The sequence below is a fragment of the Macrobrachium nipponense genome, chromosome 30 (genome assembly GCF_015104395.2).
Source record: "Macrobrachium nipponense isolate FS-2020 chromosome 30, ASM1510439v2, whole genome shotgun sequence".
NCBI lineage: Eukaryota > Metazoa > Arthropoda > Malacostraca > Decapoda > Palaemonidae > Macrobrachium > Macrobrachium nipponense.
Window position 1 is genome coordinate 42,369,965 of NC_087218.1, and position 14,233 is coordinate 42,384,197.

The following is a 14,233-nucleotide window of genomic DNA, read 5'->3' on the forward strand; positions in this document are numbered from 1 at the left end:
GATAACCCAACCCAGGAACCAGAAGAGGTATGGTTACAGAGCACTTCACTGCCACTAAGGGCTGATTATGTTCGGTTGGTGAAAAAGAGAACTTGGGACTTCTGCTCCCTTCTCCATCACTGACTCAATGTTGCTGCTTCCTTCCTCCTGAATTTTAGTGATAGTTCAACTTCAAACGAGAACCAAGAGGCTATGATGGTCATAAAATTTATGCCTTGGAAGCAAGCAGTGATCAATGTTACCAAGGTTCATGATAGGACGCAATGGTTACTTCTCCAAGATCAGTAGAAAAGGTCCCCTAAAAATACAAAGTATCTGAGGCAAAGTCGAAATTGTGGTTCACCAACCTGTAGATTTTCTTCCCATAACAAATTGATTAACATATAACTTCTCAAAATTAAGAAAGGCAATCTGATAGTTCCATATCTTAGGTTGAAATCAAACTTATTGAAGTAACATGTTTGCCTGTGGATAAAAGTCCCAGTTAACAGAAATCACAGGAAATTGTAGTGCAAACATCCTGAGTGTTAGAGCACGAAAAAGGTATGACAGCCATCCGATTTTCAAGGGAAAGTGTAGGTTAGTAAAATGTCGTTCAAGAGAGCATTAGGAAATGCTGTTATGTAAGTATGTCTTAGTTTAACCCAGACCACTGAGCTGATTAACAGCTCTCCTAGGGCTGTCCCGAAAGATTAGATTTTTTTTACGTGGCTGGGAACCAATTGGTTACTTAGCATCAGGACCTACAGCTTATTGTGGGATCCGAACCACATTATATTAAGAAATTAATTTCTAATCAGTAGTAAAATCAGCTGATTCTGCACTGGCTCCAGCTGGAAGCGAACTTGGGCTACCAGATTGGTAGTAAAGTATGCAACCCACTTGTCCTATTGAAAAAATTAGGTCTTTTGCTCGCTTCCAGCAACCCAAAATTGATCCAGTAGACAATTGTATACCCAGACAACAAGGAAGAAGAGTTAATGTAGTGCAAGATTACTAACTTTCCTTCCACTCTGGAGAGGTAGTTAAATGTTGTGAAAGACTGTTGACTTACTCAGTTTCCATAATCAGTAGCAACTTTTCAGATGAACAGCAGCATACCCATGCATGCAAGCACACCACTTCCTAATCTGGGCATTTGTGTTCCACAAATATGTTATGTTGGAATAGAAGCCCTTGTTCCCTTTCTATATCAAGGGTACAGCATGGTACAGCCTGTAATACATAAGGCAGCCAACTGATGGTTTGCCATCTCCAAGGAGGGAGAAGGCGTTCTTCGGGATCAGTCTGACGTGATTTGGGTCTGTAACATGAGCAGGGTGACAAGGAAGCACTGCCTTTGGGCAATGCAGTGCCAGTATAGCAGCGCTGCAAGTAGTGGCATTGGTGCTTTTTTTATGCATGGTAGGTAACAGACTTAAGGTGCTTGTATTACTACCTTTTTATAAGTTGTGATTCTCCATATATTAAAGGTGTACTGTTTGTGTGTCATAGGAAGAAATGCCAGAGTTTTCAAGTATTTTGTATTTTCCTAGTTATACAGACCATAGCCTTTCATATTGGAGGTAGCACCTCGTCCACCATGCTTTTCTGCCTCCAGTATTTTGAGGTTCCTTGTTGGACAAGTGGGTTACATTCTCGCCTACCGATTTGGTAGTCCCAAGTTCAATTCCCCACTCTGCCAATGTGGAATGAGAGGAATTTGTTTCAAGTGATTGGAAATTAATTTATCGATATGTGGTTCGGGTCCCACGTAAGCTGTAGGCTCCATTGCTAGGTAACCAGTTGGTTCCTAGCCACATAAAAATATATAATCCTTTGGGCCAGCCCTAGGAGAGCTGTTAATCTCAGATCAGTGGTCAGGTTAAGCTTAAGATATATTTTAACTTTTCATTGTGAACACAGGCTGAAGGGAAAACTGGTATAATTGGTTGGATGAGATTCCCCTCTCTCCCATTTTCACCTGTGTATCACCCTTGTTTAGTCAGTACATGGCAAGTCCAGGGCATCCACAGAAGAGTACTCCATATATGAATGGCTATGGTTTGTATACCTATTTGACAGCAGCATGCATTTTCAAAATTCATGGTAGCGATTCTAACGTGACAAATGCAGGGAATGGAGTGAACAGAAATGGAAGACGTTAGCTTCACATTTAGCTAAATTGAAGAGAGACCAGAAGAGAATGGCTGCTGTTAAAGCTGATGCAGAAATGGTAGCTGGTCAGACTGAGACCTCCATCTGGTACTGTTGATATTCCTGTTGCCTCTCCTCTAACCAAGCCCGTTTCTCTTGTATCAGTCCATTCTCTAGACCATCTGCTTCTTCTCATGGTTCTAACACTTCAGAACCTGATCGTTTTGCCAGCATAGGAAAGAAATTTGATCAAAAGTTGAACTTGGTGTTTTGTATAGTGGCCCAGTTAGGGGGATCAGTCCAAGTGCTGTTTTCAAAATTTGAAAAATTGAAGTGCCATTGGAGGTAGCTGTTTGTCCCGCTAATTCTCCCAGGCAAAGGTCACTGCCATACTCCACCAAACCAGGGAAGAGACATACTGGAGGCCCAAGGGAGGTAGTTGTGTCCCAGGTTGTGACGAGACAGCCGCTAGAAAGGCATCTTGGAAGTGTGTCAACTTTCTTTCGGGAGATTTTTCTCTGAGCAAAAGGTGCTAGTGGCGCTTTTCTGATGAATCTTGCCCGCTTAAGAGGCCTTTGTTCAGAGAGCAGTCTCCTCTGCTGCCAGGCAAAAGGTAGAGGGGAGCGCCTCAGTGGCGTAGTTGGTATGGTGTTGGCGTCCCACCTCAGTGGTCAGGTGTTCAATTCTCAGCCATTCCAGTGAGGAGCGAGAGATGTGTATTTCTGGTGATAGAAGTTCACTCTCGATGTGGTTCGGAAGTCACGTAAAGCTGTTGGTCCTTACTGAATAACCACTGGTTCCATGCAACGTAAAAGCACCATACAAACAAACAAACAAACAAACAAAAGGTTGAGGGAACCCTGTACATCAGGTAGAGTGCATAGACTTTCTTCCTTATTTGACAAGGGTTCTTTTTAGAGTGCTAAGTGCCCTGCTTCTCCCGAGCCGTTTCATTCTTCACTTAGGCACCCTGTTGTGGACGAGTGCTCCTGTATAGCCGAGCGCCCTGTGTCGACAGAGTGCCTAGTAATAGTAGTATTCAACAAGCGTCCAAGTGCCCCGAAACAGCCAAGTGCCCTGAAGTGACTGAACCTCGTGAAGTATCGGATGGTTAGAGCTCTTAAAGTACCCGTGTTTTGGGAAGTCCAAAAACTGTCTTTAGGCTGACAGCGCTGCCGATAGTGTTTCAGTGGTGCTTCTCCAGGATTTGTTGCCATTACTAATCTTCAAGAGCCAATTTGGTCTCATTCAGCTGCGAACCTGCAGGCTGCATCTACTTTAGACCCATCGTTGGCTCCTTTACAGTGCCAACTGGATAGCATTGTGTGTCTACAGAAACCTGCAGTACCACAGGCACCTTCTACAGACCCTGTGTATTCCCCGATTTTGGCAGACGATAAAGACCAAGAATTTACTTTATCTATCTGTGCATCCTGCGACTTCTTCCTCTCCAGCTTCATCTTTTATAATGAGTATTTAGCTGTCAGACTCCGTCAAGCTCCCAAAAATGGTTCTCTCTTCTTTGTCGAAGAAAGCCTTCAGTGAAGTGGAGAGCTAGATCTCTGAGAAGGGGGAACAAGGAAAGGGATGTTTCAGTATTCCGCTTTCCCACCTTTCACGTTGTCATTGCCTATCGTACTTGACAGAAGCTCCTTCCTTGGGAGTGGCTGCCTCCTCCCAAGGGGACTTTTCCGAACTTATTGCTTATTGATGAAGGTCGGAGATCTGCTTTCGCTTCGGTAAAATCCTTCTTTTCGGTTCAGGAGATGGATCATTTATTTAAGAGCCTGTTTAAAGCTTTTAAAAGTTTTAAGCTTTCTTCATTAGCCAAGAAAATTCATGATCCCTCTCTTCTGGAAGACTGGGCTAGGGAGCTTCTCAAGTTTCTTTCCTGGGCTGACAAGGTGTTCAAGGATGGGTCACAGGTGGTGGTCACCCTTTATGCAATGGACATCCTAAAGAAGAGGGAACTTTGAATTTCCTTTATGTCCAGAAGTCGGCCATTCTGTTCTCCCCGATAAACGGCATCTATTTCCACAAGCTACGGTGAGTGAGATTGTTGTGTCTCACCTACAGGATCTGCTGACTCTTTGTTGTGCCTAAGGCCTCTGGACGGTGGAGACCAGTACTTGACATGAACGTGCTGAATGTCTTCGTAGAAAAAACAAAATTCAGCATGGAGACAACACAATCTGTTCTTGCATCCATCAGTCGGGTAGAATGGATGGTATTGCTGGATATGCATGACACACACTTTCATATTCCCACACACGTAGACTCATGGACATACCTCAGATTTGTGGACAATGACAGTGTTTCAGCTTCAACTGCTATGCTTTGGTCTTTTGACTGCCTTACAGGTATTCACCTGTATTCTAGTTCCCCTTGCAGGATGGCTCCATCTAGCAGGAGTCAAAATTTTGCTCTACCTCGGCGACTGGCTGCTTCACTCTCCAAGGAGGACCTGAAGAACTGGGATTATTACTATACCTCAAGATTGCCTAAAGAAACCAGACACTCCTCTCCCTTAATTCTTGCGCTCCAACTCAGTGTATGAGTCTTCTAGGCACCTTTGCCTTTTGGAGCAGTTTGCAAGACTAGGGAGACTGCATGTGAGGCCTCTACATTTTTACCTCGGAGTAAATGGAAGGGAAATCTCTCCTCCCAGTGAGCATAGACCTAGACTTCTTTTTCAATGCGTCAGATCTAGGTTGGGGAGCTCTCCTTTTGAACAGGAAGTATCAGGCAGGTGGTTCCCACAGGAGAAAGGCCTCCACATCAACATAAGGGAGCTAAAAGCTGTCCACTTAGGACTTCAATATTTTACAACATGTATACAACAAGGCGTTGACGATTCATGCACACTACCACCGCATGGGCCTACATAAAATATCAAAGTGGGACTTGTTTATTTTCTCTCAGCGAGATAGTAAGAAATCTTCTATGTTGGGCAGACCAGAATAAAACCAAGTTAGTCATGAGGTTCATTGATGCGAAGTGCAATGTGTTAATGGACCAGTTGAGTTGCAAGAAGCAGGTCCGTCTTACAGAATGGACCCTGGACCTTCGGGTTTGTGCAGCCCTTCGGAGTCTAATATCGGGGAAACCAACGGTAGATTCAAGTTTTGCTCCCATTAGAATGCCAAATTGACTCTTCTGGTGCCTTTTTGGCCCTAGAAGGAATGGTTTCTGAACCTTCTAGACCTCCTGATAGATTTTCAAAGGCTACTTCCTATGATTTCAAGTCTTTTTCAGTTAGCCCCACTTCAGGTGGTTCCATGAAAATCTATCCACTTTGGGCCTGACAGGCTTCCGACTGTCAGGAAGCTCCTCCGAACAAAAGGATTTTCTAAGTCATCCGCTATAAGCACCATTATGGCATCTTCAAGAGGCCCCTGCATGCACTGTAAAGGGATATAGAACAATTTTAAGCTGTTTTCCATCATAGAGATAATGAGATAATGACATTTCTGGTAACCAAGACCTTATTAAGCCTTTTAATGTTTCTGAGTTCAGGAACCTCTTTAGTCTCCCTCTCTGAGAGAAGCTATAGATAAGAGGATAGGCTATCTCAGGGAAACTTTTTATGTTCCCTCTCCCTGGATTTTTTTTTAGCAAAGAATGAAAATCCATCACAGACTTAGGTATTACCTTCAATCTGGTGCTCTGAAAAATTCCTCAAGACATGTTGAAACTATATCCTTCTTCTTAAGGGATTTAATTTTAGAAAACTCCCAGATAGCAGAGGATACAAGTTTTAAAAGTTAGGCACATGACATCAGGGCAGTGGCTATGTAAGTAGCTTTTAGGCAAAATCTTTCTCTTTCTTCCATACTGCAAGCAACGTACTAAAAGTGCAAATCAGTATTTGTAATGCATTATCTACGAGATGTAGAAACTATATATGAAAATTGTATTTCCTTAGGGCTGGTGCCCCTAGTTGTCCTAGTTTTGGGTGAGGAAGTGTTTCTTTCATTTTTGCTATCTCTCCCCTTGAAGCATGGTGGTGGTAGTTAGTTCTAGGGGTTGTTGTTACAAAGCACCTGGAGTGCCCGCCAGTTTTTATGCTGGTAGTGGTCATGTTTGTCAGGTATTTTGTTTTTTTTTTACTCTTCCCTGGGCAGGGCCAATCCCTGGGCAGGGCCAATTGTCTGTACTTTGTTGGCCTTCTGTAATACGTAACCTTTATCTCCAAGCTGTTTTTAATACCTTGTCAGCCTTCAGAGTACTCCGCTGAGAGGTCTCATGTAAGTAGAGGCGCTTCTAGGCTATACCACCAGATCTTACAGGTTGAAATGAGTGCCAGCCAGAGGCAGTATCTTTACTTATTTAAAAATTATATTTTTATGATACATTTTTTATATATAATTATAAAGATTACATTTTATGATTGTTTTATATATACTTGAAAATTGTATTTTATGATAAATTTTTTATATAAATATTCACCCAGTAATTATGGATGGAGCCCACCCTCCCTGCACATGGACATTTAAGCATAAAGAAATTGAGCTATTAGCTGGGTTGTTCCTCTTTCTTACCCCGAAAGTGGGTGGGTCTTGTCACCTGCTCAAAAGAATCGCTACTGTGAATTTCGAATATTCAAGCTGCTGTCGAGTAAAAACTCCCAAATACCCATTATGTAGTCTTCAGTCTTGAGACCCCTCTGAATTACACATAGAAGAGCCTTGCTTAAGCAGGTAGGTTTGGGGAACCCTGCCCTTGACTAAAATGCTAGTGGCCTATATGGAAGAAGAGGTGAAGAATATGACAACAAGGAGAGGTAATGGAAGGGCAGAGCTTCCCCTCCCCATTTGGATTACAGATAAAATATTAGAATGAGAAGGGTTGAAAACAGGGAAGAAATTGGAAGGACCCCAGTAGGCAAGGGAAAAAGATAAGCTTATACTTGACTATTGCTCCTGTAGCCACAATGCTTCTGAATTGATAAACAAAATAGTGGGATAAAATGAATAATGAAGAAAAAAATGAGTTGAAGAAGGAACTAATCCTTTAAACCTCTGTACTACTCAAAAGTAAAGTGAAAAACTGAAAACAAACGAAAATGCACGTTCAACCCAGCATTCATGACTGCAGCAAAGCATCCTCACACAGCAGCAGCAGAAAAATAAAAGCTTGTGTTGGGTGGAGAGTGAAGGGTATTCCAGGTATTCCTGCACTCACCCACCCCCTGAACCACCAGTTACGTACCTTGTTACCAAGTTCAACTGATTTCAGCTGGCTCCGAAGGATACTCTGGTTTGTAATGTAGGAAAAATATTTATAATTTATTTAATTATGATTCCTTAAGAAAAGTTGTATTAATGCATGATATTTGGGTGAATCACTGTCTTTTATGGAATTTAGGTAAATATCTGGCCTCTGATTGGCTGTCTTAACTCTTTCAGTGCCACATGGCCCAACGAAGTGCAGTCATTGGCTAATAAATTATTAACCAACCCCATTCATGTGATAGTAGGATCACTCGACCTGCAAGCTGTAGACACAATCACTCAGCGAGTGGTTGTATGTTCCATCATGGAAAAAGAAGAAAAGGTATGGACTTTATATAGTAAATGCATGAGATATACTGAATATGTGGATAGAAGTACAAACTTTGATTTTAACCTATATATAGTAAATGCAAGAGATATACTGAATATGTGGTTAGAAGTACTACAAACTTTTAATTTCCAGATTTCTCACTAGTTACTCTTCACAATTTTCCTTTCAGTTGCTAGAATTTTTGAAGACCATGAAGCCAGAAGATAAGGTGATAATTTTTGTTGCACAGAAAATTACCGTCGATGATCTCTCAGTCAAGTTGTTAGAAGCAGGTCATGCAGTAAGTATTTTTAATCAGAATTTTTATATCTTTTATCATGTTATGGAGTTTATTCTAGATAAGCTCCCGCTAGTATTAAATTAAAGCTGAAAGAATGGTGTGCAAATAAAGTAATCAAGGGAAAGGGAAGGAAATAGTACTGAAAGCACAGGGACACTTCAACTTAACAGGCGTTTATTCACTTATTCAATTGGAGATATTTCCGCAATATGAATTGCTTTTAAAAAATACATGCTACACAGTGAAAAAAAAAGCCAATTGTAGTTCCTCTCTCTCTCTCTCTATATCTCTCTTCTTCCTCTCTCTCTCCTCTCCTCTCTCTCTCTCTCTCTCTCTCTCTCTCTCTCTCTCTCTCTCTCTCTCTCTCTCTCTCTCTCTCTCTCTCTCTCTCTCTCTGTTTTTATTGACTTTTATCAGTGTTGTATTTGTGAGACATTAAGTGGTAGTTTGAAATGCGATGCATGTACACACACACACACACAGACTGGTTAACCCTTAAACGCCAAAGCGGTATTTTAAAAATAATCTCCCGTATGCCGGTGGGGTTCGGGAGTGAGCGCCGAAGCAGATTTTTTTTTTTTTTTTTTTCTCTCTCCCCAAAAAATAATCACAGCATGCTTAGTTTTCAAGATTAAGAGTTCATTTTTGGCTTCTTTTTTGTCATTGCCTGAAGTTTAGTATGCAACCATCAGAAATGAAAAAAATATCATTATTATGTACAGTGGTACCTCGAGATGCGAAAGGCTCGAGATACGAAAGCTAACACGAAAAATTTAACACCTCTACATATGAAAAGTTTTCAAGATACGAAAGGTTTCTGTTAAGTCCGAGATTCGCCCGAACCACCGATAACAATTTTGAAACTCGCGCACCGCCAACTGAGTAGACTCGCCACCATCCTCCTGCTCTCCCATTGGTTCCTGATGCTAGTCACCGCCCTATTGGTCAGCATCCCTCCCATGATGCATCTATGTAGTGGCGTGCTTCTTCAGCCACTGCACGGCATCATCTGTATCGTACGCGGTATTCGTTTGGTCTAACGATTTCGTTTATTAAGGTAAATTTGTTAGTGATTTCGAGATGGAACGGCTGCTTCTTGTCTGGATTAAAGACAAAGAAATCGCTGGCGATACGATAACGGAGACGGCAATCTCCCACAAGGCCAGCGCTATTTTCGGCAATTTGATTGCCCAGGCGGAAGACAACGGAGGAGAAGGGACATCAACGCCAACCCCAGAGTTCAAGGCTTCGCATGGGTGGTTCGAGAAATTCCGTAAACGGACTGGTATCCATTCGGTGGTGCGGCATGGGGAGGCTGCCAGCTCGGACACGAAAGCGGCTGAAGCCTTTAAAAAGACGTTCGACGAGATGATGACCAAGGAAGGTTACAGTTCTCAGCAAGTCTTCAACTGTGATGAGACTGGCCTTTTTTGGAAAAATAATGCCTCGTCGGACGTACATCACGGAGGAAGAGAAGAAGCTATCCGGGCGTAAGCCTATGAAAGACAGGCTTACACTCGCACTTTGTTCAAACGCCAGTGGGGATTGCAAGGTGAAGCCCCTACTGGTGTATCCTTCCGAGACTCCTCAAGCCTTCAAGGCCCACAAAGTGCTTAACCCTCTTACGCCGAAGCGGTAAAAAAAAAAATTGTCTCCCGTGTGCCGGAGGTGTTTCAGAGTGAGCGCGGAAGCGGGAAAATTTTTTTTTTCAAAAAATCACAGCACGCTTAGTTTTCAAGATTAAGAGTTCATTTTTGGCTCTTTTTTTGTTATTGGCTGAAGTTTAGTATGCAACCATCAAAAATGAAAAAAAATATCATTATCATATATAAATAATGCGATATATGATAGCGCAAAAACAAAATTTCATATATAATTGTATTCAAATCGCGCTGTGCGCAAAACGGTTAAAGGTAACAAGTTACTTTTTTTTTTTTGTAATGTACACTAAATTGCAATCATTTTGGTATATAACACATTGTAAATCGATAAAAGCAACACAGAGAAAATATTATCACAAAATAATGCATGAATTCGTAACGCACGGACGTAAAACAAAATATTTTTTTCAAAAAATTCACCATAAACTCTAAAATATTGTCCTAGAGACTTTAAATTTCTTTCAAAATGAAGACAAATGATTGAATATTACTATACTGTAAGAGTATTAGCTTACAATTGCAGTTTTTGACCATATCTGACGCGTTAAATTTGACCGAATGTCGAATTTTTTTATATATATATTTTGTATATGCAATTATTTCGGAAATAAGAAAAGCTACAACCTTCAAATATTTTTTGTTTTATTCTACATGAAATTGCGCACATTTTCATATATAAAACACTATGAAATGCCTAATATGAAACGGAGCAAATATTCCGAGAATGGGACGTACGCATTTCGGAGATTTGTGGCGGAGAATCCGCGCACGGAGGAAAGGAAAGATTTTTTTTTAAATTCACCATAAATCTAAATATTTTGCTAGAGACTTCGAATTTGTTTCAAGATGAAGATAAATGACTGAATATTACTAGACTGTAAGAGTTTTAGCTTACAATTGCGTTTTTCGACCATTTCGGTAGAGTCAAAGTTGACCAAACGTTGTTTTTTTTCTAATTTATCGTGATTTATATGCAAATATTTCAAAATGAGAAAAAAGCTACAACCTTCAATTATTTTTTGTTGTTTCTACATGAAATTGCGCACATTTTCATATATTAAACTTTATGTAACGGCCAATTTAAAATGGTGCAAACATTACCACAATCGCACGTATGATTTTTTCGGAAGAGTTACCGCGCGGACGTAAAGAAAATGTTATTTTTTTCATAAATTCACCATAAATTTAAATATTTTGCTAGAGACTTCCAATTTGTTGTAAAATGAAGGTAAATGCTTGAATATTACTAGAATATAAGCGTTTTAGCTTACAGTTGCGTTTTTCGACCGTTTCGGTAGAGTCAAAGTTGACCGAAGGTTGAAATTTTGGCAATTATCGTTATTTATATGAAAATATCTCAAAAGTGATAAAAGCTACAACCATGGGTTGTCTTTAGTTGTATTGTGCATGAAATTGCACACATTTCCATATATAAAACTTTATATAACGGCTAATTTTAAAATGGTGCAAACATTACCACAATCGCATGTGTGATTTTTTTTCGGAAGAGTTACCGCGCGGACGTAAGGAAAAAGTTTTTTCATAAATTCACCATAAATCGAAATATTGTGCTAGAGACTTCCAATTAGTTGCAAAATTATGGTAAATGATTGAATATTACTAAAATATAAGAGTTTTAGCTTACAATTGCGTTTATCGTTATTTATATGAAAATATCTCAAAACTGATAAAAGCTACAATCGTGAGTATTTTATTGTTGTATTCTACATAAAAATGTGCACATTTTCATATATAATACATCATGTAACGACTAATTGACAATGGTACAAAAATTATGTCAAAGTGACTAAATAATTTCCGAGATGTGTCACAGATACTTTTTAGTGCGGCAAGAAAGAAATTCGCGCTTGCGCGCCTGTGTAACGATTGTAAACAAAACAACACCTTGATTTGTGAACTCCCAGCATCCCCCAAGACGCGTGATTCAAAAGTTTTAGGCTGTTAGGCCTATAAGTATTTTTCCGCGAATTTTTAAAAAAACTTTTGTAAGTCGATGTAAAATATGTCCAGTCGGCACACGGGAGACAAAAAATGTCGACGTAAAATACGTCCAGTCGGCGTAAGAGGGTTAAGGAGAAGCTTCCAGTGATGTGGAGGGCTAATGCGAAAGCCTGGGTAACGAGAGGCTTTTGTTCACGGAGTGGGTAAATCTGTGTTTCGGCCCGACAGTGATGAAATTCTTGAAAGATAAGCGCCTCCCTCTGAAATGCCTGCTGGTGTTGGACAATGCCCCTCCCCACCCTCTTGGCCTCGAGGAAGATATCCTAGCGGAGTATTCCTTCATCAAGATTCTTTATCTTCCGCCTAACACCACCCCTCTCCTCCAGCCCATGGACCAGCAAGTGATATCGAGGCGAACCTTAATTCCTCGTGGAGGAAACTCTGGCCTGATGCCGTATCTGCCCGAGACTTCGAGGGATTCAACGTGGGCGAAGCTGGTGCTGCAGATTCAGAAACAGTTGACGATCCTGAAACTTTTGGAACCAGATCTTGACGAGATCGTTGCACTCGGCAAGTCCATGGGGCTGGTCGTCGACGAGGACGACATCAACGACCTTCTTGAGGAGCACCAAGAGGAGCTTACGATGGATGACCTGAAGGAGTTGGAGGCCATGCAACATAACATCGTTTAAGAGGAGTTTTCTAGCAGCAGCGATGATGAGGAGGACAACCTTATGACAACGGCAGAAATTAAGGATGTTCTAGCCGCTTTTCAGAAAGTGCAATCGTTTGTAGAAAAAAAGACACCCCGTAAAGGCTCACACAGGTCGTATGCTTGCGCAGTTTGATGACGTTTGCCCGAGTCATTTCAGGAACATTGTGAAAAGTAGGCAGAAGCAATGTCCCTTGGATAGTTATTTTTTAAAGAGGCCTTTAGTATTAGCAGGAGTAAGTAAAAAGGATACTAAAAAACAAAGTTGAAAGTGGTGATGAAAAAAAAAAAAAAAAAAAAGAAAAAAAAAATGGAAAAAAAAAAAAAAAAAATTAAAAAAAGATGAGAAAAAATTTTTTATTTTAGTTTTTTGTAAAATTGAGTGTTACAGTTTTGTTGATGTGTTTCGTAAATTTTAGTTTAGTTTTCCTTACATTTTTTGTGTGTTTTGTAAAGTTAAGTGTACGTACGTATCTGCCGTTTGTCGTCCTCCTCTGTTGCCACTTTCGGAGATAGCCTCACTCGAAAGGTAAACTTCCACATTTTACTACATACGTACAGTATTTCTTGTATACCATGTACACTAATACACTTTATTTACAGGTAATTAGCAGTACATTATTAATTTAGGTATTGAATGGTCCAAATTGTTGTAGTATTTCATTGTTTATAGGTCAATTTAGCTTTATTATGAAATTTACTGGGATGTTTTTGGAGGGCTTGGAACAGATTAGCCATTTTACATGTAAAATGTGGTCCAAGATACGAAAACCTCATGATACGAAAGGCGCCTCGGAACGGATTAATTTCATATCTCGAGGTACCACTATATAAATATTGGGATGTATGACAGCGCGAAAAAAAATTTCATATATAATTTTATACAAATCGCGCTGTGAGCAAAACGGTTAAAGCAAGGAGTTAATTTTTGTGTTGTATTGTACACTAAATTGCAATCATTTTGGTAGATAACACATTGTAAAACGATCAAAGCAACACAGAGAAAATATTATCAAAATGATGCATGAATTCGTATCGGGCGGACGTTTTTTTTTTTTTTTTTTTTCTTTTTTTTTCTTTTTTTCTTTCTCAAAAATTCACCATAAATCGAAATATTGTTCCAGAGACTTCGAATTTGTTTCAAAATGAAGATAAATGATTGAATATTACTATACTGTAAGAGTTTTAGCTTACAATTGCATTTTTCGACCATTTCGATCGAGTTAAAGTTGACCTAATGTCAATTTTTTTTATTTATCGTTATTTATATGCAAATATTTTAAAAATGAGAAAAGCTACAACCTTAAATTACAATTATTTTTAGTTGTATTCTACATGAAATTGTGCACATTTTCATATATAAAACTATGAAACCGAGCAAATATTACGAGAATGCGACGCAAGCATTTCGGAGATTTGCGGCGGAGAATCCGCTCCCGTAGGGAAGGAAAAAGTTTTTTTTTCAAAAATTCACCATAAATCTAAATATTGTGCTAGACTTTGAATTTGTTTCAAAATGAAGATAAATGATTGAATATTACTAGACTGTAAGAGTTTTAGCTTACAATTGCGTTTTTCTACCATTTCGGTAGTCAGTGTTGACCGAAAGTTTATATTTTTCTATTTATCGTGATTTATATGCAAATATTTCGAAAATGAGAAAAGCTATGACCTTCATTATTTGATGTTGTATTCTACATGAAATTGCGCACATTTTCATATATACAACTCTATGAAACGGCGCAATTATTACGCGCATGTGATGCTGGCTGATGCGAGAAGGAGGCATTTCGCGCATGCTCACCTGGGTCACACTGGTAAACAAAACAACAGCTTGATGCTTGATCCGTGAACTCCCGGCATCCCCCAAGGCGCGTGATTCAAAAGTTTTCGCCTGGTGGGCCTATAAGTATTTTT

At 39.9% G+C, this 14,233-nt stretch overlaps 1 protein-coding gene across 1 annotated transcript in view; it reads left to right on the plus strand.

Annotated features, from left to right (window-relative positions):
• LOC135202471 (uncharacterized) overlaps positions 1-14,233 on the plus strand; it is a gene marked incomplete in the record, with an annotated part of 165,475 nt that overhangs the window by 121,565 nt on the left and 29,677 nt on the right. The window contains 2 exon segments of the mRNA XM_064231879.1: positions 7,545-7,692; positions 7,871-7,981. Of these exon segments, the coding sequence (XP_064087949.1) occupies positions 7,545-7,692; positions 7,871-7,981 (259 nt within the window).